General features: G+C 63.2%; 2 protein-coding genes across 2 annotated transcripts; one reads left to right on the plus strand and one right to left on the minus strand.

The window, feature by feature from the left end:
- Positions 1 to 690: 690 nt before the first annotated feature.
- On the minus strand, positions 691 to 4,923 carry RPS10 (ribosomal protein S10). The gene is made up of 6 exons (XM_066204036.1): positions 4,852 to 4,923; positions 4,058 to 4,207; positions 3,635 to 3,806; positions 1,573 to 1,650; positions 1,163 to 1,218; positions 691 to 779 (listed from the first exon to the last, which is right to left on the minus strand). Exons 2-6 carry the CDS (start codon positions 4,205 to 4,207, stop codon positions 738 to 740), a joined length of 498 nt encoding a protein of 165 aa, XP_066060133.1. The 5' UTR covers positions 4,852 to 4,923; the 3' UTR covers positions 691 to 737.
- Positions 4,924 to 5,663: 740 nt separating this feature from the next.
- Positions 5,664 to 20,104, plus strand: PACSIN1 (protein kinase C and casein kinase substrate in neurons 1). The gene is made up of 10 exons (XM_066204033.1): positions 5,664 to 5,729; positions 15,556 to 15,688; positions 16,032 to 16,188; positions 16,321 to 16,556; positions 16,722 to 16,877; positions 17,206 to 17,381; positions 17,587 to 17,707; positions 17,790 to 17,914; positions 18,032 to 18,225; positions 18,553 to 20,104. The coding sequence occupies exons 2-10, from the start codon at positions 15,626 to 15,628 to the stop codon at positions 18,660 to 18,662; spliced, it is 1,338 nt and encodes a 445-aa protein (XP_066060130.1). The 5' UTR covers positions 5,664 to 5,729; positions 15,556 to 15,625; the 3' UTR covers positions 18,663 to 20,104.
- Positions 20,105 to 20,118: the final 14 nt, after the last annotated feature.

Here is a 20,118-nt window from a genome sequence, read left to right on the forward strand (position 1 = left end):
CGCGGGTCCGTGCACATCCCCCGGTGACATTCCGTGTGTGCGTGTCCATCCACCCCCCGCCCTGACACTGCGGGGCGGTGTCCACTCCCCCTGCGGTGACACCCGGCTGGGTGTCCATTCCCCTGCCGGTGACAGCGCGGGTCCCTGTGCCAGCCCCCCCGGTCAGTGACATCGCGCGTCGGTTCCCAAGTGTCCGCTCCCCCCGCCGGTGACACCGCGGCCATGCCGGGCCCGTTACCGATCACTGTCACCGGCTGCCCGGCGACACCTGGCGGCGGGCGGCGGCCACTGCGCCACTCGCCCCCCGAGGTGCTGCCACCAACCCCGCCCTCGGTCCCCCAAAGTGACAGCGCAGGTGAGAGCGCAGCGGTGCAGGACACGCCGAGCTGCCCACGCGGGACCCGATCACAGGGACACGGGCTGGCACAGCTGAGTTTTCCATCTGCGGAACAGCTCAGTCCCAGCCCAGCCCTGCTGCACCGCTGGGAATCAGAATCACCCTGGGCAGATGGGAAACACTCCTGCATTCCTCCAGCACTCACCTCCACGCCCCTAAACTTGGAGAGTTCCTTCCCTAGAACCTGAATTTAGTCACTCCCAAAGTGCTGTTCCAGATGCCAAAGACCTGAGTCACGCTGTGCTTCATGAGCTCTGTTTGTGCTCTTCAGAGAGACACAGGCATGAACCCAGTGGCATTTTCACCTCTTTTATTATACACAAAACATTAACATGAAGTTCTACTGCGGGGGCTGACCACGTCCACGACCAAATCCACCTCTCTGCAACAGCAAAAGAAGAATGTCAGAAATCATTGTGTCAAGCAACGACAGCAAGAACAAACATCAAAGCTCTCTGATGGCACAGGTCAGCCAGGTGAGCACCACCAACACCAACCCATCCCAGCCAGTTCTGTGGATCACACCTAAAATACTTTTATTTTAGAAGTATAAAAGCATGGATCTCCAAAGAGCTCAGCTTGCTCTCAAATCCGTCACTGTCCTCTGTCTCACCACATACTTTCCCCACAGCAAGGAAGCTGTGTGTGAAGGGTGACAGTTTCCAGCCTCTCTGATCCCCTCAGAGTCCCACAGGCAGGATCTGCCAGCTTCCCCCATATCAAAGCCTTCAACAAAGGAAGCAAAGCTGAAATGCAAATACTCACGAACTGGAATTCTGTGGCTGCTCCAGCACCAGCCTCAGCCTTCTTGTCAGCACCAGCTGCAGAGAGAAGAGGAGTCAGTGCCCACAGAACCCCCCTGCTCAGCACAGTGCTCCTGCCTGGGAGCAAAGCTTTAACCTTCCCACTGAACTAAAACTGAGGCAGTGTTTAGCCTCCGAGGTTTCTGAGCTGTAACGGAGCATATTTGAGTTACTGAACCAACCCCAGAGAAGATTCCACAGCTCAGCTGGACAAAACTCCATCAAACCTCCCATCCACCTGCACAAACAGGCGATGTTTGATGCACTAAGCTATGCCACGAGTCTCATCTTCCCCTTTTCTCCTTGAGAGGAGCTCTAGAGCTGGGACAGTTGTCCCCAAGATGGCAAGGGGGGCACAGGGGGGACACTCACGTGGCACGGCGCTGCGGCGGTACGTGTCCCGGTCAGCCTCGCCCCGCGTGAGCCGCGCCGGGCGCTCGCCCTCCAGACCTGCAACACAGAGCAGAGCCTCAAACACTGCTCAGCCAGGGAACAAACAGCTCCCTCCTGCACCCCAAGGGGCAGCACAGCATGGGGTCTGCCAGCAGTGCAGCACCTGGGGCAGCTCGGGGAGAATAAACCTAAGGAAAATAGTGATGAAGTAAGGGACACTTCATTTTAAGGGTGAAATCTGCTCAAGTGTCCCAGCTTGCGGCAGGGTGGCAGTTAAATAACATGAGAAGTGGGTTTACAGCATCATCTCAATAGCCTTTTGGTCATGAAAGCAGTGCTGAACGTAATTGTTGGTAAAAATCCCAGAAATCCTGGGAATCTGCCATGTCCGACAAGCCTGTGCACAGCTGAGTCACAAACTGCAGGACAGAATTCCGACCCCAACCTGAAACAGCCACACTGTCAGTACCCCAAATCTCCCCACAGAACACGTTCATGACAGTAAAAGCAGGTCATCTGTGGAATCTCACATTAATACCAGACAAAGCTCCAGCAGGAACACCCAGTGCTGGAGGGACCACCTCCTCTCAGGGACTGGGATGTGTCCCTGCAGCCAGGCTGGGGTCTGCCCACCCAGACAGGACACACCGAGGGGCAGCTGTGCCGGGCACACCCCAGTGTCCTCCGGCACGTCCACGGGCCATACAAAACCCAGTTCTTGTAATAATTCTTTTACTACACCACCTCTGTGGCTCCCAGGCTGCTGCTGCCTCAGGCAGATCATCCACAGCAAAAAAGAGCACCAAGTGCAGCCCTTCCAAATATCCCTGGCCCAGATGAGGAGGCTTCCAGCACCAGGACAAGGTTGTGACACCACAAACAGCTCCTCCTGCACAAACCGCAGCCAGAAGCTGCCACCTCTTCCCTCCCTCCCAGCCCCTAAAGGAGCTGCAAAGGGTTGCAGCTCCTTTAGCTCACTGGATAAACACGGCATCTAAAGAACAAATCTTGGAACATGCAAGCAACTCCGAGATCAAAGAAAGCAGCATCTTCCCAGTTTCTCTGCAATTCCTTCCTTTGAAGCAGGTGACGCTCCCATTTTGTTTGGCTGAGACACAAATTGCAGCAGCTGGGGGTGAACTCCCAGCACCCCCTGACCCCAGTGTGGCTCAGAAGCAAAAAAGCACAACCCATGTGAGCCCCCAGAGCTAGAGCATGTCTGGCTGCATCCCCTGCACCCGGGGGTGTGAAAACCCACCAAGGGAAAATCAGAGCTGCAAGTCCAACACACAGAATCACACAGCAGCTGGGGACTGATCTGGAGATCACCCAGTTCAACCCCTCTCAAGGCAGGGTCACTCAGAGCAGGTGACACAAGGATGTGTCCAGGTGGCATTGGAATGTGTCCAGAGGACCCTCCCTGGCAGCTGTTCCAGTGCTTCTGCCACCCACATGGTGGAAGTTCTTCCTCACATTGAGGTGGAATTTGCTGTATTTTAGTTTCTGGCCACTGTTCCTTGTACTGTCTTTGGGCACCACTGAACGGAGTCGGGCAGCATCCTCTGGGGGTATCTGTGGATTTTTGTCCCCTCTCCTCCAGACTAAGCAGGCTCAGCTCTTAGTCTCTCCTCACAGAGAGATGCTCCAAACCCCTCAGCACTTCTGTGGGCTCTGCTGCTCCTCCACCACCAGTTTGCTGTTAACCTTTAACAACGAGCCCTGATCCAGCAGCATGTTCAGTGTCCCTGGGGAAGGCAGAGTGGGACACCCAACCTGGCCTCAGGTGGGCCTCACACAGCCCTGGACAATACCTCCATCACATCCCAACCTCAGCAGGTGTTTTCCCAGCAATCCCAGTCCCTGAGGAAGGCCAATCCCCACCCCGAGCATGACCCTGTGAGTCCCAGCTCTCCCAACCCCTCCCAAGGGACAGAGGGTAGAAAAGCCACAAATCCCAACCACATTTCCTTGCTCTGGTCACACAATTTTACACACAATCCCCACAGCTCAGGCACTGTCCTGACTGCCCAGCCCAGCTGACCTTTGGGCCGGGGTCTGCCGGTCTCGGGGCGGCTCCGGCGCAGTGTGGCCGGGACGATCTCGGGAGGCAGGTGCAGATAATCCCGCAGGTACTGGATGCCCTCGTTGGTCAGGTACCAGTAGAAGTGTCTCCAGGCAAACTGCTCCTTCACATACCCTCGAGACTTGAGCGACTGAGGGGAGAGCTCCCAGTTACTCCCAGTTAAGGCTGAGCCTCTCCCAGCTCCTCCACCAGAGCCTCACAGGCACTGGGGTTCAGCAGGGCAGTGGGGAATGGGGATGTGGGAACAGGGAACAATTCACGGGACACAGTGCAGCAGCATCCCAGAGAACAACATTCCCGTGTGCCCCCAAACCCTCACACCTGTGCCCCCCAAACCTGTGGCCCCCAGGCCCTCACACTGTTCCCCCCCAGCCCTCACACCTGCATGGCTTTCATGACGTGCAGGTTGGGCACGTTCTTGTCCACGAGCTCGGGGTGTTTGGGCATGTGCACGTCCTTCTTGGCCACCATCACCCCCTCCTTGAACAGCAGCTCATAGATGGCGATTCGGTTCTTCTTGGGCATCAACATCTGCGGAGGGCACAGCAAACAGGGCCCGGTGACATTCGGGCACCGACATCTGCACCGGGGACAGCGGACCCCGCTGGGTGACCCCAGCGCCCCGCGAGTTGCTCTTCCCACCGGGCCGCTCCTTCCCGGGAGGGAAACCCGAGCAGTCCCGGCTTTTACTCCTTAAATCACCCCGCGCTCTACGGGCGGCCCCGCCGGTGCCGGTGACAGCGGAACAAGGGGCACAGGTGGGGCAGGGCCGCGGCTTGGGGGGAGCCTGTCCCGGCCCCGCCACGGACGCCGCTGGTGCTGCCGTTAAGTCAAACCGAACCCGGGAACCGGAGCCCACCCCGGCAGCGCCCCCAGCACCGGAACGCGGCTACGGGCGGCACTCCCGGAGCCGCCGGGCCCAGGGCGCGCGGGGCTCTCCGTGCTCAGGCACGACTGAACCCCCGCGGATCACGGGCCACCCCCGCGGCAGCTCCGGGGGCGGGAGGCCCCGGCGCCAGCGCTGGACGTCCGGTATCACCCCACGGCCCGGAGGCCCCAATCCCTCCCTCCCCGCAGAGGCGGGCCTGGAGCCCCGATGGCGGAGAAGCCCCGCGGGGGGGTCTCGGCCCCGGGATGGCGGCGATGCGCGGCCGATGGCCCGAGCGCGGCCTCACCGTGGCGGCAGCGGCGGGGCCCGACCGGAAAGGGCTGCGCGTGCGCCGCACCGCCACTTCCGCCGCGCGAAAGGCCCCCCCGGCGGCCAGGGTGGCCGCGGCGCTGCCTGAGCGGAGCGAAGGCCCCCTCCCGCCTGGGAACGGGCAGCCCACCGCGCTGCCTGATGGGGTCAGCGCGCGACCCCCGCGTCCCCCCCGTGTCACCGCCAGCCGTGACATCCCCCACATCCCCAGCTGTGTCACCCGCAGCTCCCCGCGGTCCTTCAGAGCGGGGCTGTAAAGCCGGGCCCGGGATCCCGGAGAGCCGCGGGTGCCACCCCGGGCTAAGGGCTCGAAGCTCCCGGTGGCACCGAAGCGCCCTGCTCCCCACAACACCCCCCCGGGAACCGGCATTGCCCCGACCCCCGTCTGAGGGCTCTCGTTCCAGGGGGATCGCACTGGAGCCGTGTCCCCCCTTGGGCACACCCCGTGTCCCCCCAGCCCGGGGCTCTCCCGCCCTGTTCGGGGGTTTGAACCCCCGGGAGCGGGGTCCGCGGGGAAGGGGACACGTCCCCGCTGTCCCCCAAAACACCCCGGGCACTCGGCACATGGCACCCCGGGTGGGGGTGACACGGGATGGGGACAGCAGGAGGGACAAGGGGGAGGCGCAGGGTCCCCCCGCCGCTCCGGAGGTTTATCCCCATCCTCTCCGCGGTCGCGTTGTCACCTTGCGCGGCCGAGGAGCCGCCGCGCCGGGCCGGGGATTGGTCGGCTAAAAATGCCGCCCTAATCTCCGAGCTGATCTTTACCCCCTCCCTCCGCCCCATCTGCCGCGACCTGCCCGCGATGCGCAGCGCCGGCCCCGGGAGAGGCTCCGCCGCTGTCCCCGCGGCCCCGAGGTACGGCCGGCGGGGCGGGCGGGGGGCGGAGGGCTGTCCCCGGGGGGCAGAGGGGATGCCGGGGGTCGGGGCTCTGTGACAGCGCTGTCCCCTCCGCTGTTTGAATCGCGCCCGCGCCCTGGGAGACGAACCCGTGCCCGACCCGTTTTAAGTGGTTTCCAACTTGTGCCGGACCGTGCCGGGTGGGGAACGGGAGGGATCGAGGGATGCGCCGCATTCCTGGAGCTGCCCGCTGCCATCCTGGGGCTTTCATACCGTGTCGTCCCCTCCTTTCCTCCTTTCGGGGACAGCGTGGACGGAGCTGGGGCAAAGCTCCCACAGGGTGACCCCCAGGATGCTGCGACAATTGCGGCATCCCCCGGGAGAAACGCACACCCCGGCTCGTTCCACGGAGCAGGAGCTGTCCCTGCCCGCCTGGCACGGACATGCTGCCCATGGACGCTGTCGCTGTCCCTTGTCCCTGCCTCTGCTGCATCTCCTCCTCACAGCTCCTTCACCTCCTGCCTTGGAAATGGCAAAGCAAGCGCTTTGCTAAACGGATTAGAGCTTTCCCGGCAGCCTCCCCGGCCGCTCCCGCATCCCTCGGCCCCCGCGTCGCCTTCCCCGGGCAAACCCCATCCCTAAGCCAAAAGTCCAGGTCGAGGCCGTGGCCGCAGCACAGCAGAGATCAGGCGCTGCGGCTCCCGGCGCGCCTGACCCCGAAACCCCGGCTGGAGCCCTCAGGGTCCTTCCCACCTCCTGGGGTTTTGTGTTCCCTTTGCAGGGGCGCAGAGAAAATCGGGGAATTCACCAGGCAGCGGCTCGGCCGGTGCTGGAGGTGCTGCCCTGCCCTGCCCTGCCCCGGGCTCTGCTCTGCTCTGATCTGTGATCTGTGTCTGTGATCTGTGCCCCCCCCGGCCGCTTTCTCTCCCTCCTCTCCCTCCCTCCTCTCCCAGGGCGTGCGGCCGCCGGAGGGGCTGCGGCAGGACGGGAGCGGGATTTAACCGTGAAAGGATTGAAGGAAGAGAGCCCAGGCACTGGCAGGGACCGACTGTGACGTGCGCAGGGCAGGGCGAGAAGGGAAGGGACACCAGCAAAGCGCGTCAGCACCAACCGGGGCCACGTCCTGAGCCCAAAGCCCGGGCTCGGCTCTGTGTGGGATCCCCCTCGCTGGGAATGCCCTGTCCCAGCTGTGCCAGGGACGGCTGGCACGGGGATGGAGCCAGGCTCCTCCAGCACAGCGCATGGCACGGCTCTGCCCGGGGACAGACTTTGTCCCGGGGGTGCCAGCTTGGCCGGCGTTTGTGCAACACCTTGAAGGCAAACTCCGGACCTGCCGAGCTCCTGCGGATGATCCTGGAGGAGGAGAGGCCACATCCAGCCGAGCAGCTTGCAGGGGCGGCCAGACCAGTCTCCGGCTGCCCCCGGCGTGGCACAGAATGGGGGGCTGGAGGCAGCGAGCCCCAGCACCGCTGTGGCCGTGGGTGAGATGTACGGGCTCCTCAGGCAGCTGCCTGCAGCCAGCTCCACGCTGCTTCCCAGGAAAAATGGAGCCTTTATGTCCCGGCCCCAGCCCCTTCCCCGGAAGGGCTCGGAAGATGCCCCGGCCGGTCACAGGCAGACAAGAAGGGGATTGTTTCGGTGGGATTTGGGTTTCTGGGAGCACCTGCCCCGCGCGGGGCCCTCCACAATGGCTGCCTGTCTGCCGCAGAGCCGCCAATTATCCTCCGCGGCTAATTAGAGATGCAAAGTAGCGCTTGCATTCTCCCAGCTCCCCGGAGGGCTCCTGGGACCGGCGGCACATCCGCAGCGGTGACGCGGGCCGGGCATGGGGCGAGCGTGGGGCGCTGGCCCCATCCGGCCCCCCGAGCCCCCGCTCCCGCTCCGCTGTGCCCTGGGAAGAGGCAGTGGAGGACGGGAATGGGCTCGGGATGTCTGGGATGCCCTCTGCCCCCACCCACACCAGTCTTCCTGCACCACCCCTGGGCTCTCCCATTTCTCCCAGAAACAGCTGAGCCCCGTAACTCGGGGCCCTGGCGGGATTTAGGGAACACATTTTCCATTCCTTGCTGGGGAGGCAGACGGGAGCTGGCTGTGCTCAAACCCCCCCCGTTCGTGCGAAGGCTGGCACTCCTGCCTGGGTGATGGGCAGGCGACTGATCCCTGGTGGCATCTCTTCATTCCTGCCCGCTCTGGCTCCAGCAGCCGCCGAGATCACGGTGTGGGCTCATGTGCTCCGACTTCTCCCTTTGAGCTCATGGAGCTGTAATTCCAGAGCGGCAAGTGGCCCGATAAATCAGGGCTTATTTCCTGCCAATACCGTCTGCTGCTTCCCACAAGGAAACTCATTTACAGGAGGAGAAGTGACTTACCACTGAAAACAGTAAACGGTGGGATGGTGAGAGCCGGGGAAAAGTTTGTCGTGACCGAGTTTTTGGTGAAGGAACTGAGGAGGCAGAGCTCCCGCCTGCTCCCTGCGTGGAACAGCCCAAGCTGCAGGGAAGGAGACCTGAGCTGGTGCCACCTGCGCACACCACAAATCTGGTGGCAATGGCTCTGTGCAGTGGGGAACTCCCCCAAGTCATTGAGGTCCCTCCATAACCATCCTGGAGAGCATTTGTCACCTAATGTGTGATGCCGAGGACATTTTCCCCTCTGCAGCAGGGATGCTGTCAGGCCAGATGGCAGCCGGGACATCCCAGTGGTGCCTGCAGTGGCCCTGTGCTGAGAACTGCCAACTCACTGCTTGAAAGGACCATGACCAATTGTTCAGCACCCTCTGGTTCCTCACCCTGAAACACCAAGAGGCAAAGACCCCCGCTCCTGAAGGAGCCACCATCCATCCCACTCCTGTTTGGGGGCATTAAATGACCGGGGTCTCAGCCCAGCTGCAGCCAGGCGTGAAACCTTCTGGGGGCCGTTCTGTCTGGCCATGAGGTGGGCTGGCTCGGGTGGCACGGAGCTGGAAGGAGCCGGAAGGCAGGCGGGCTGGAGAGCCCCACCGAGCTTCATTAGGCAGTCGAAGGCGCTTGTTAGGGGAAAGCTGAGCCGGCGTCGGAGGCCGGCAGAGCCCCCCGGGACCGGGTCGCATTCTCTGGGCAACCCGATCCCGGCGGCAGCGGCCCCGGCAGCCTCATTACTGCAGCTTCTGCAGCGGCTTCGGTTACTCGCCTGGACGCTCTCGTCTCCTGCTGGCTTTTAATTTCCCTGACATCCCCCGCGAGCGGGGGGATGCAGGCGCAGTGTCGGGGAGCCTGTCATCACCCCCACCCGCATCCTGCCTGCTTCCCGACGCCTTCCAGCCCCCTCTGCCCCCGGGACTCTCCCATCCTGTACAAGCCCCGGTGACCCCGCGCGTGTGCCCCGGGGCTTGGGAGGAGGCAGATGGGCAGATGGCAGTGAGGGGGAGCTGCCCTGCTCCAAGAAGCCTTGGAGGGTGCAGCCCCCTCATCCCCTTCCCCAACCCTGCCGGGGGGAAAAGACTGTTCCTGATTCTCTTGCCAGCCTGTTCCCAGCTGGCACATTTGGCAGGGAGGCGGCACCGGCTGCCTCTCCGAAGGCGTTTTGGGGTGTTTGTTCCTGCAAAAGCTGTGGCTCAGCCCCAAAACCCCCCTGCAACCGCGGGGGTGACAGAGAGGCCGGGGCAGCAGTGGAGGGAGAGCGTGGCTCTGTCCCGACCCTGCAGGAGGGACAACCACCCCCAAGGGCAGCGGGACCAGGAACCCCGGGGGGGTCCCCAAAGAGCCCCCCCCGCCGCATGGCCCGAGGGGAACGAGTCTGATTAGACCCTAACGGAGCCCGGAGCCGGACCCCGTCACCGCCCGGCCGTGGCAGCCCCCCATCCTGTGCCGTGCCCCCGGGCTGCGGCCCCCGCAGTGGGGCGGCCCCGGTGGCTGCCCTGGGCGAGGGTCTGGGGCCGGTGGGTCCGGCTGGGGCTGCCGGCAGTGCGGAACCTCGGGGTGGGCGCGGACGCGGGGATAAGGGGGGGGGGTCCATTCCCCCCTCCGCCCCCCCCAGATGATTTTCGCAGCAGCGGCTCCATCTCGGTTGCCATGGCAACGGGCGGCTCGGGCAGGCGCGTGCCCGCGGCCGTGCGCGCCGCCGCTGCCCGGCGGGAGCGGAGCGAGCGGAGCGGAGCGAGCGGAGCCCTGGCCCCGGCCTCGGGCCCCCGGCCCCCCCGGCCCCCCCGGCCCCCGGCCCCCGGCAGGTGAGCGCGGCCCCCGCGGGGGCAGCCGGGTCCACTGCGGCGACGAGGTGCGGGACGCCGGGTCCCTTGCGGGGATGGCGTGCGGGACGCCGGGGTCTCTTGTCGCGGGATGGGGTGCGGGATGCCCGGGTCCCTTGCGGGGATGGGGGGAGGATGAGGGGGATGCTGTGCAAGGACTGGGCTGTAAGGCATGGCTTTGCACCCCCCGGCAGGACACAATGTCCCCTGATGCCTTCTGCAAGCCAGGCGGGTTGGGGGGGTATATGACCTTCACCCCCTCTGTGTGTCCAATGGGGTGCTGGGGAAAGGGACACCCCCTTCTGCAATGCAGCCGCACTCCCGGGCTTGTGCCTCAGTTTCCCTATCTGCAGACAGTGGGGGGAACTTGTGCTGTCCCTGTCATCCCTGTCCCCCTGCCCAAACAACCCCCTTACCCCATCACTGACCCCCCTCCTTACAGCACTGTCACCCCAGCTTCTCCCTTGCTGCCCCCCATCTCCCCACTCTCCTGTCCCCTCTGGCTCCAAGTGTGCTTCCCCGCCACAGGGAGCTGAAATTCCGCTGTCCCTCCACCTCTGCTGCTCGCAGCAGCCCCATTTGCCTCCTGTCACCACCAGCTCCGGGTCCATCCCACCAAGGCTCAGGGGACGGGACCCCCGTGCCAGCGCGTGACGCTCCACTTCCCCCCTCCCTGATGCGGAAGCGGGGGGATGGCACCGCCGTATCCTCCACCATCCCCGTTTGCCACTTCTGGGTTCAATTGCAAACCTCATCTTTGGATTTCTGCCTAAACCCGGCTCCTGGGACTGCACAAATCCCTGCTCGGTGTCCGAGCAGCCTTGTTTACCGCGGCGAGCCGAGGCGGCAGGATGAGACAGAGCTGCAGAGCTGGGCAGCCAGTGGAACCCCCAGCTGAGGCTGAGCCCCCTCTCCCTTCCCCCAGCCTGAGCACATGCAGGGGGTTGGCAATCCTGCTGCTGCTGCCCCTCCCGGGATCCCCATCCACATTCCCCATCCGCATTCCCGGCACATCCACCGTCCCTGAGCTGGGCTGCAGGCTCCCCTGGAGAGACACTTGCGTTATCCGCAAATGCCAAGCAAGCTTCCAGAAATTTTTTGCACAAGACTCCTAAAATCCCTAGAAGATTAATGGGTGCCCTGAGCAGGGAGGTTTTGGGAGCGCAGGGGGAAGGGGCAGGTCTCCGCAGAGCCCACATGAGCCGTGAAGCCAATCGCTGCCAGGGCTTGGAGCAAATGCGTCTCCCCTGGCTACTGCAACCTGGCAGCACCTGGCCCCCGGCGGCCTTCCGTCTGTGCACAGGACACCAGGCTCCCGGTACTGCTCCTGGATCACTGAACCTCCTTTCTGGTTTGGGGGAGCCCACAAGCCCTGACCCCGCAGGGTCCAGCAGATCCCCGGGCCTCAGATCCCCCCATCAATGCAGATGACCCTGATGGAAACAAGGTGGCTGCCATAGGCACATTCCACACTGGATTCGCTGGAAAAGTGGCTCCCAGAAGTTTCCTACCATTACCTACGTGCCCCCTCCAGGGTCCTGCTGCCCTTGCAGCCACCTCATGCACTGCTCGAACACCAGGTCCCAGGCAGCCCTGTGGTGCTGCTCTGGCCGAAATCCCATGGAGAATCACCCACCATTCTGGATTTGGCTCTTTGCCCAAGAGCTCCAGCCCTGCTCATGTTGCAGCCAGGGGAGTTTTACCAGGGAGTGCAGGAGGGACCCTACATGAGCCTCCTCCCATGGAGACAGCACCCTGGAAGGGCCCAGGCTCGCCACCTGCCTGGCATTGGGCTTGGTTTGCTGATGAGGGGGCAGGATGGGTGCTGAGGCTGCTCAGGCCTGAGCCCCGGGTGCTGCCGGTGCGGAGCTGCCAGCGTGAATCAGCAGCACCCACTTAACCATTTCCTCACAGGGTCCCCATGGGCTCTGGAGGGGCCACTCTTCAGCCACGCCACAGCCAAACCTCTCCACACTCCCTGGCTCCCTGAGCTCTGACCTTCGCCAGCCCCAGGAGCGTTTCCCTGCCCCAGCCCCACGGGACACACGGACCAGCCCTGGGGTGGGAATCCCAGAGCCACCCAGCTGTGTCAGAGTTGAGCAGCAGACCAGGCATGGCTCCTGCAGCTGCAAAGCCTCTTACAACGCATGTCGGTGTCACGGGTGTTCCCTGGGACCTGCCGCTGTGCCTTGGCCACTTCACCTCCTGTATGTGACCACTTCATCCCCCCTATGTGACCACTTCATCCCCCAAATGTGGCCACTTCATCCCCCATTGTGCAGCCACCTCAACCTCCATGTGTGGCCACTTCAGCCTGTGTGTGGCCACCACAGCCCTGTGTGTGGCCACTTCAGCCCCATGTGTGGCCACTTCAGCCCCATGTGTGGCCGCAGTGGGAGCAGCACATGGACTCTGGTACCCATGGTAGATGCAGCACGGCAGCCCCAGAACATGGTGGGAGATGTTGCTGCCAGGCTCCTCTGGACTTCCTTGACTGAATCCATCTGTCTTTGCCATGATTGGTGTGTCGTGTGGCCACAGTGATGGAGCACGGTGGAGCTGGTGCTGTACCCTGAAATGCACCCTCAGGCAGCCCTGTGCTAAGGGAGACCAAATGACCTCTCCTGTGGCTAAAAGCCCAAGGCTCAGCCCACTTGCTTGGATTCCCACGGACCAGTGCAGCTCCCCGTGTGGATTCCCCCTGCCCTGGATGCTCTCAGCAATGGTCACTCATCCACTGCGCTCCAGCAACGGGGCTCACACCTGGTGTGAACCTCCTGCTTGGGGACAGGATGGGGACAGGTATGGGGACACCATCTCGCTCTGTGCTCTGCTCCTCTCCTTGCAGTCCATTTGCCACCATCTTGCCTTAGCAAGGGGGTCTTTGCAGCAGAGGAACTTGCACCAGAGGCTCTGCAGCCACTCCTGCCCCTGGTCCCCACCAGGCTCAGCCAATGTGCCCAGAGGCAGGAGTGTGACATCCCCATCCCCTGTTTTTTGGCTGCAGGAGAGATGCTGGGTCTAGGACAACAAACACACCTGGAGAGAGCAACCTGGGGACAGGGGACAGCAGGACTGGACTGTCCCACCTCGCTGGGGACAGGGCTCTGCCAGCCAGAGCTGTGCCATGGGGGTGCAGGCAGCTGCCCATGCCCTGCCCGCTGTGTCAGCAGCACCAGCCTCTGCATTGCAGCAGCCTCCTGCCTGCGCAGGGCCAGGGCCACGGCCCGGCCCCCAGAGAGGGCAGAGACCCCCCTGCAGCAGCGGGGCAGCAGGAGCTGCCTGGAGGGTGAGGAGAGTTGTGTCAGTGCTCAGCGCCGAGCGGGCTGACAGCAGAGACGCGCAGGGGGGCCGCTTCTGCAGGAGCAGCCCAAGGGCACGTGGAGCAGGAGCTGGGACAGACTCCACCGTCACTTGATGCCAAACGCTCTGTGGCTTCTCCCTGGCAGCTCCGTGGAAGAGAGGGGCCACAGCAGAGCCCCCCAGGCCGAGGGTACCCAAGCGCATGGCTGGGGCTGGCAGCTCTCCACACCGTGGCTCAGCCGCCGGCTCTGCAAGCGCCAGGCATCACCGCCAGCCGCCCTGATGTGAGGTGATGGGCTGTGCTGGCAGGGCCGGGGGCTGGCAGGGGGCTGGCAGGGGGCTGGCACATGTGGCACAGGCACCCAAGGCAGCCTGGCACGGCGGGGGCACACGAACGTACGCAGGCGTGCGAGGATGGTCGTGCGTGGGGGTGTGTGGCAGGAGAGTGGCAACGAGGCGGCAGCGTTAGCTGGGAAGTGATGCAGAGCCAAAAATAACCCCCGGGCTGCGGCTCGGACCAGGTAGTGGCTTGGAGAGGGAGCTGCAGCAGCCACGTCCGCAGTGCCCCGTGGCACGAGTGGCTGGCTGGGGGCAGCTGGGGCTGGCACCGTGCCCGTGGGTGCTGGGGTACACCCAGCCTTGGGTGTGCTCCCTCCCTGCAGTGCCCATCCCAGCCCCAGCACGCTGGGGCTGTCACCCTGAGGGTGCCCTTGCCGTGCCAGCGCAGCCTCTGCAGCAAAACCCAGGGGCACAAGAGCCGGGCACTGCACTGTGCCCACGGAATTCAGGGGGGATGATGCACACAGTGCCTGCGGGGTCCCTTGGGGCTGTGCCACCAGGTGCTCTGTCACCACTGCAGGTGCACCAGGGCAGCCTGCGGGTGCTGGGCTGCCAGGCATAAACTGTGATGGCACTGTGGGTGCCAAGGACAGTGCCCATGCTACGGGTGCCAGGCAGTGACAGGGCTGTGCTGTGGGTGCCAGGCGGTGACAGTGGCAGTGCTGTGAGTGCCAGGCAGGAGTGATGTTGGTGCCATGAGTGACGGGCAGTGGCAGTGGTGGTGCCATGAATGCCAGGCACGGTGGTGCTGTGGGTGCCAGGCAGTGGCGGTGGCAGTGCCGTGGGTGCCAGCCATGGTGGTGCTGTGGGTGCCAGGCAGGGACAGTGGCTGTGCCATGGGTGCCGGGAGGAGTGGTGGCGGTGCCGTGGGTGCCAGGCAGTGGCGGTGGCAGTGCCGTGGGTGCCAGGCAGGCGTGGGCACTGCATGCTGCCAGCTGCAGGGGGACGCTGCTGTCCCCCATCCATCTGCGTCTCGGCGGCTGAGCGAGGGACAGTCACGCGTTTATTTTTAACCGTCTGGGGAGGGTGGAGGGGATTGGTGCCTCCCTGGTTATATCACTAAATCCCTGCCAGGCCCTGTTAGTTCCAGCACAGCGAGCCCTGCGCCGCGCTCCAGTAACTGTTTCAGGTCCCCGTCCTCCAGGGGCCATGCCCTGCCCAGGCCTGGGGACACCTCAGGGCCAGCTGTGCGCACAGCTGGAGAGCGTGGGCACTCACCAGTGTTCCCCACAGGACCCTGTGTCCCTAGGCCTGCCCTCCCACCCCCCCACAGGGCAGAGCACAGGCAGCCGGGACTCCCTCTGCCCATTCCACCTCCCCAAGGAGGGGATGGTGTGTGAGGTTCACGGCCCTTTTGGGGACAGGGTGGGGGGAAATTTGAGCTGCTCATGGCCTCCTTTCCCCTGGCAGATGCCAGGCAGGATAGGCCCTGTGCTGTCCTGTGGAAACACTGTCCAAATCCAGGTCAGGATGGGGGTGATGAGGAGAAGGCCAAGGAAAAGGCCACCACGGTCCCCACTCTGTCCCCGTGCAATGCCACCCCCAGCCCCCTCCCAGCTCTCGGCAAAGTGGCAAAGGGTTAAGCCACCCAGCGGGGCCACGTGACGCTCCGGGGATGCCGTTTTTCTGAAGATCAGGACGGATTAGGGTGGAATATCAGGACGAGAATTTCTTGGGCGGCGCATCCCCTGACCCTGCCATGGCCCCTCGCCCAGCGGCTCCCAGTGCTGAGCCAGGCCCCGGCCGGTGAGCGCCCACTGTGCTGCTCCTCGTGATTCCCTCCCAGCACCGCTGCCCCTGGGGGTCTTTGGGTGGCACCAAGCGGGTGGTGGGCACCAGAGGAGTCTGTGGGTCCAGAGCTGGAGTGGGCACTGTCCCCATGCCTGTCCCCTGTACCCGGATGATTGTCCCACAGAACTGTTGGCAGGAAGAATGGGGGTCCCCTGCACCCCCCGTGACTCCCCTCTCCTGTCCCCTCAGTGCATGAGGCTGGTGTTTGCCCCGGAAACCCCCAGCGCCTGCTCTGACGCCCGAGGCAGCGCCGGGAGCCATGTCGGGTTCCTACGACGATTCGGCCTCGGCCGCAGAGGAAACAACCGACAGCTTCTGGGAGGTGAGTCCCGGCCATCCTCTCCTCCCACACACCCCACTGCCACTGTCACTGCACCCCCGGGTGTTCCCTGGCCTGGGGGCTGCCCTCCTTTCTCTGCCTGAGAGCATCTCTGCTGTGGTGGCTCTGTGTTTGAGCTGGCTCTGCCGAAGGTCTTAATCTTGGCTGTCCCTGAGTGACAGAGGGGTTGGAGGGAGTTAGACTTGAGCAGCCCCAACCCAAAGCTCCCATCCCCATACCCCCAAATTGCCTGGTGCTTCCCCTGTAGCCACCCCAGGCCAGCTGGGGCTGAGCCAGGCAGGATGGTCACAGCCCCCACAGCTGCCTGTCCCCGTGCCCGTCCCAGGTGGGGAACTACAAGCGCACGGTGAAGCGGATCGACGATGGACACCGGCTCTGCAATGACCTCATGAACTGCGTGCACGAGCGGGCCAAGATCGAGAAGTCCTACGCCCAGCAGCTCACCGACTGGTCCAAGCGGTGGAGGCAGCTCATTGAGAAAGGTACCGTGGTTTCCCCATGGGGAGGGGTTCCCTGGGACACCTGGGTCCCCGTGTACCACCACAGCTTCACCTGGCAGAAGCGGAGGGGGTGAGGGCAGTGGAGTGACCCCCAGCTGTCCCCTCGGCCCCCAGGTCCCCAGTATGGCAGCCTGGAGAAGGCATGGGCCGCCATCATGACGGAGGCGGACAAGGTGAGCGAGCTGCACCAGGAGGTGAAGAACAGCCTCCTGAACGACGACTTCGAGAAGGTCAAGAACTGGCAGAAGGACGCCTACCACAAGCAGATCATGGGGGGCTTCAAGGAGGCCAAGGAAGCTGAGGATGGCTTCCGGAAAGCCCAGAAACCCTGGGCCAAGAAGCTCAAGGAGGTGAGAGAAGCACGGAATGTCCTGTGGGGCACTCCTGTGTCCCCAGGTCCAAGTCTGTGTGCCCAGTCCAGGCTGGGAGAGACGTGTGGCACCTCCCCACAGGTAGAGGGGTCATCAGGGGGCTGTGACCGCTACTCTGATGTCCCTTCCCTGTCGTCCCCACAGCTGGAGACAGCCAAGAAAGCCTATCACCTGGCGTGCAAGGAGGAGAAGTTGGCCATGACCCGCGAAGCCAACAGCAAGGCAGATCAGTCCAACACTCCTGAGCAGCAGAAGAAGCTCCAGGACAAAGTGGAAAAGTGCAAGCAAGACGTGCAAAAGGTGCGAGGCGCTGCCCTTTGCCGGGTGCATGGGGCATTGGGCAAGGGAGACCAGTGGAGATGGCCACCACGTCCCTTTCTCCACCATCAGTTCCCATTTTCCCATTCCTGTGCTCCTGGAGAAGGATAAGGGCTTGCAGGCAGTGCTCAGGGGAGCGTGAGCTGGGCAGGGATTTACCCCACTTATGGGGGCTGATTCCAGCCTCTGAGGCTCCTGGCTCAATCTGGGCTCTCCAGCTCTGGTGATCCCCAAACCAAACCTCTCAGCACACAGAAATGGCCTCTGAGGTGCTGGAGGTACAACCAGAGTCCTTCATGCGTTTTTGCAGACTCAGGAAAAGTATGAGAAGGTGCTGGACGAGCTGAACAAGTGCACCCCGCAGTACATCGAGAGCATGGAGCAGGTCTTCGAGCAGTGCCAGCAGTTTGAGGAAAAGAGGCTCAACTTCCTCAAGGAAATGCTCCTGGACATCAAGAGGCACCTGAACCTGGCCGAGAGCAGCAGGTAGGGACAGTGAATCCTGGCCAACATGATGGTCACCAAGAGGTACCAGAGTGGCAGGAGGCTGTGCTGGAGCCTAGCGCCCCCTGGTGCCTCGGAGGACACACAGCCTGGCCCCTGGTGACACAGCCTGGGCACGTCCCTGTCCCACTCTGTCCCCGGGGGCGCACCCTGACCCACAGCCCCCCGACCACATCTCTCCCCACAGCTATGCCAACGTGTACCGGGAGCTGGAGCAGACCATCCGCATGTCGGACGCACAGGAGGACCTCCGGTGGTTCCGCAGCACCAGCGGCCCCGGGATGCCCATGAACTGGCCCCAGTTTGAGGTGAGGCTGGGCGCCCTGGCTGGGTGCAGGCAGCCCTGCGGGGCAGCCGGGCACTCAGGGCTTGGTCACTCTGTGCCTGCAGGAGTGGAACCCGGACCTGACGCACACGATAACGCGGAAGGAGAAGCAGAAGAAGGGCGAGGGGGTGGCCCTGACCAATGCCAGCAGCGCGGGCGACACGGGGGCTCAGGCGGGCGAGCGCGGGAGGTGAGGGCCGGCACGAAGGGGAGGAGCCATGAGAGGCACGGCCTTTGCCTGTGCGAGCATTCAGGGATGCGGGATGTCCTCGGTGACAGCCACCCCTCCCTCTCCTCCCCCTCGCAGCGTGAGCAGCCATGACCGCGGGCAGACCTACAGCGCCGAGTGGTCCGATGACGAGGGCAGCAACTCCTTCAACGCCAGCGAGGCCAACGGCGGCGCCAACCCCTTCGACGAGGAGTCGGCGGGGAAGGGCGTGAGGGTGCGGGCTCTGTACGACTACGATGGGCAGGAGCAGGATGAGCTCAGCTTCAAAGCAGGTACGGTGCTTCGCCAGGGCCAGGTAGGATGGGGCTCGTGTGCTGGAGCTGCGGGTGTGAAATCCCTCAAACGATTTCTGAGTTGGCCCAGCCCTTCTAAAAGTTGAACTGTCAGAAAGGGGAAGGCAGGAGCTGAGCCCAAGGGCAGAAGGGACAGGAGCAATGGTGGGACAGGGCACATGAGGGCTCGTGGGTCACCCCTTGCCTTTCTATCCTACAAACTGATAAGTCCTGCAAACCCCCAGCAGCTCCATCGCGGGGAGAAAAAGGGGATGGGAGAATTTCCAGCACCTGCAATGAACTCTTCCCTTCCACCTTCCTCTGCAGGCGATGAACTAACCAAACTCGGTGAGGAAGACGAGCAGGGCTGGTGCAAAGGGCGCTTGGACAACGGGCAGCTGGGGCTGTACCCCGCCAACTACGTGGAGGCAATCTAAGTCTTGTGGTGTGCTCCTCGTCACCGTCAGCAGATAAATCCACCCTCCGTTGTCTCCATCTCTCCACCAGCCAACCAGCCATTCTGCCGTCTGGTCCTTCACTCCTCACCCTTAGAGATTCAGACATATTTTCCGACCAAGCTTTTATTTTTTTAAGAGTTGTCTCCGAAGAGTATTTTGCATAGTCGCTTTCTTCTAAGATAACGTGAAGCGAAAGATGACGTTGTCCGTTCGTCTACGTTAGTTGAATTTATTTTTTTTTTTCTGAGCGAAAAGCCGATACCTCAAGATCTTAAAGCCCAACCAGTGAGAGCTCCTGATTGGTTGGTTTTTAAAGATACTGAAATCATGAGCCGCCTTCTGATTGGCTGGAACTGTTCCGAAACGCACGGCGCCGAAGTTCCTGGGACCAACCAAATTCATCCCAGAAAACCGAGAGGGATTGGAGTCTGGCTCCGTTGGGTTTTTTTTCTTGGTGTTTCCATGTTCTCCCCAGTTCATCCTCCCGCCCCGAGGAAGGGGGCGAATTCCCCCTTCATCCCCGCAGCCATCCTTGAGATGCCCAGGTGAGGTGGGACCAGCCCCGCCATGGAGCTTGCTGGCATCTCCTCAGCTTCCTCCTCCTCCCGGCTGGGCTGTCAGCACACCTGGAGCGGGCGGAGGCTGCCGAGCCGATGCCCGGTCTGTGCTGCAGGGAGCAGCATCGCCCTTCGGGTGGGCAGGTATCCAACGCACACCAGATCCAGGCGAGAGCCCCCTAAAATCCAGCGCTGTCCAGAGGAGGACCCACCGGGGCCCAGTGCTGCTGGAGGCACCTTCGTGCCCAGCCTGGGATGGCGAGGACTGCCTTGGGCACTGCTGAGGACGGTCCCCGTCCACCCCTTCCTGAAGAGAGGCAGGAGCAGAGCAGGGACGGGGGATGAGCATCGTCCGGCCTTGCAGGGTGCCGGCAGGAGCTGATGCCGGAGGAGAAGGGCTCAGGATACCCAGCCCAGGCAGAGCAGCTGCCTGGCGAAGACGGCCGAAAACAAGACACGCCAAGGCAGGGGAACGGCCGCAGGCTTTGCCCTTTGCTTGTCCCCACCGAGCTCTACCCCTCCTCCCCTGGGCTCTGCCCCCAGCCCCGCAGCTCCTGCCACCCAGCACGGCCACCCCCGCCCCCTGCCTCGGGTGCGTTTGCCGTCCCGAGCTCTCCCCTACGGATCATCTCTCATTTCTTTCCATACCATCACCCTTAGCAGCATCAATGCCATCGGCTTCCCGCACGCTCCTCCTGCTCCTATCCTGCCCCCTCCGTTGGTTCGTGAATTTTTTGGCCCCAGGGATCCAGTGTTCTCGTGGATGCAGGGGAAGCACCGTGTGCTGGGCACGGTGGGCGGGAGCCACCCGGCCCCCGCCAGGTACCGGAAAAAAAAAACAACCACAAAGTCAGAAAAGACCCAACCAACCACCTGTC

This window comes from Chamaea fasciata, unplaced genomic scaffold (assembly GCF_029207755.1).
Source record: "Chamaea fasciata isolate MVZ Bird 193981 ecotype frontalis unplaced genomic scaffold, bChaFas1.0.hap1 SCAF_25, whole genome shotgun sequence".
Lineage (NCBI taxonomy): Eukaryota > Metazoa > Chordata > Aves > Passeriformes > Sylviidae > Chamaea > Chamaea fasciata.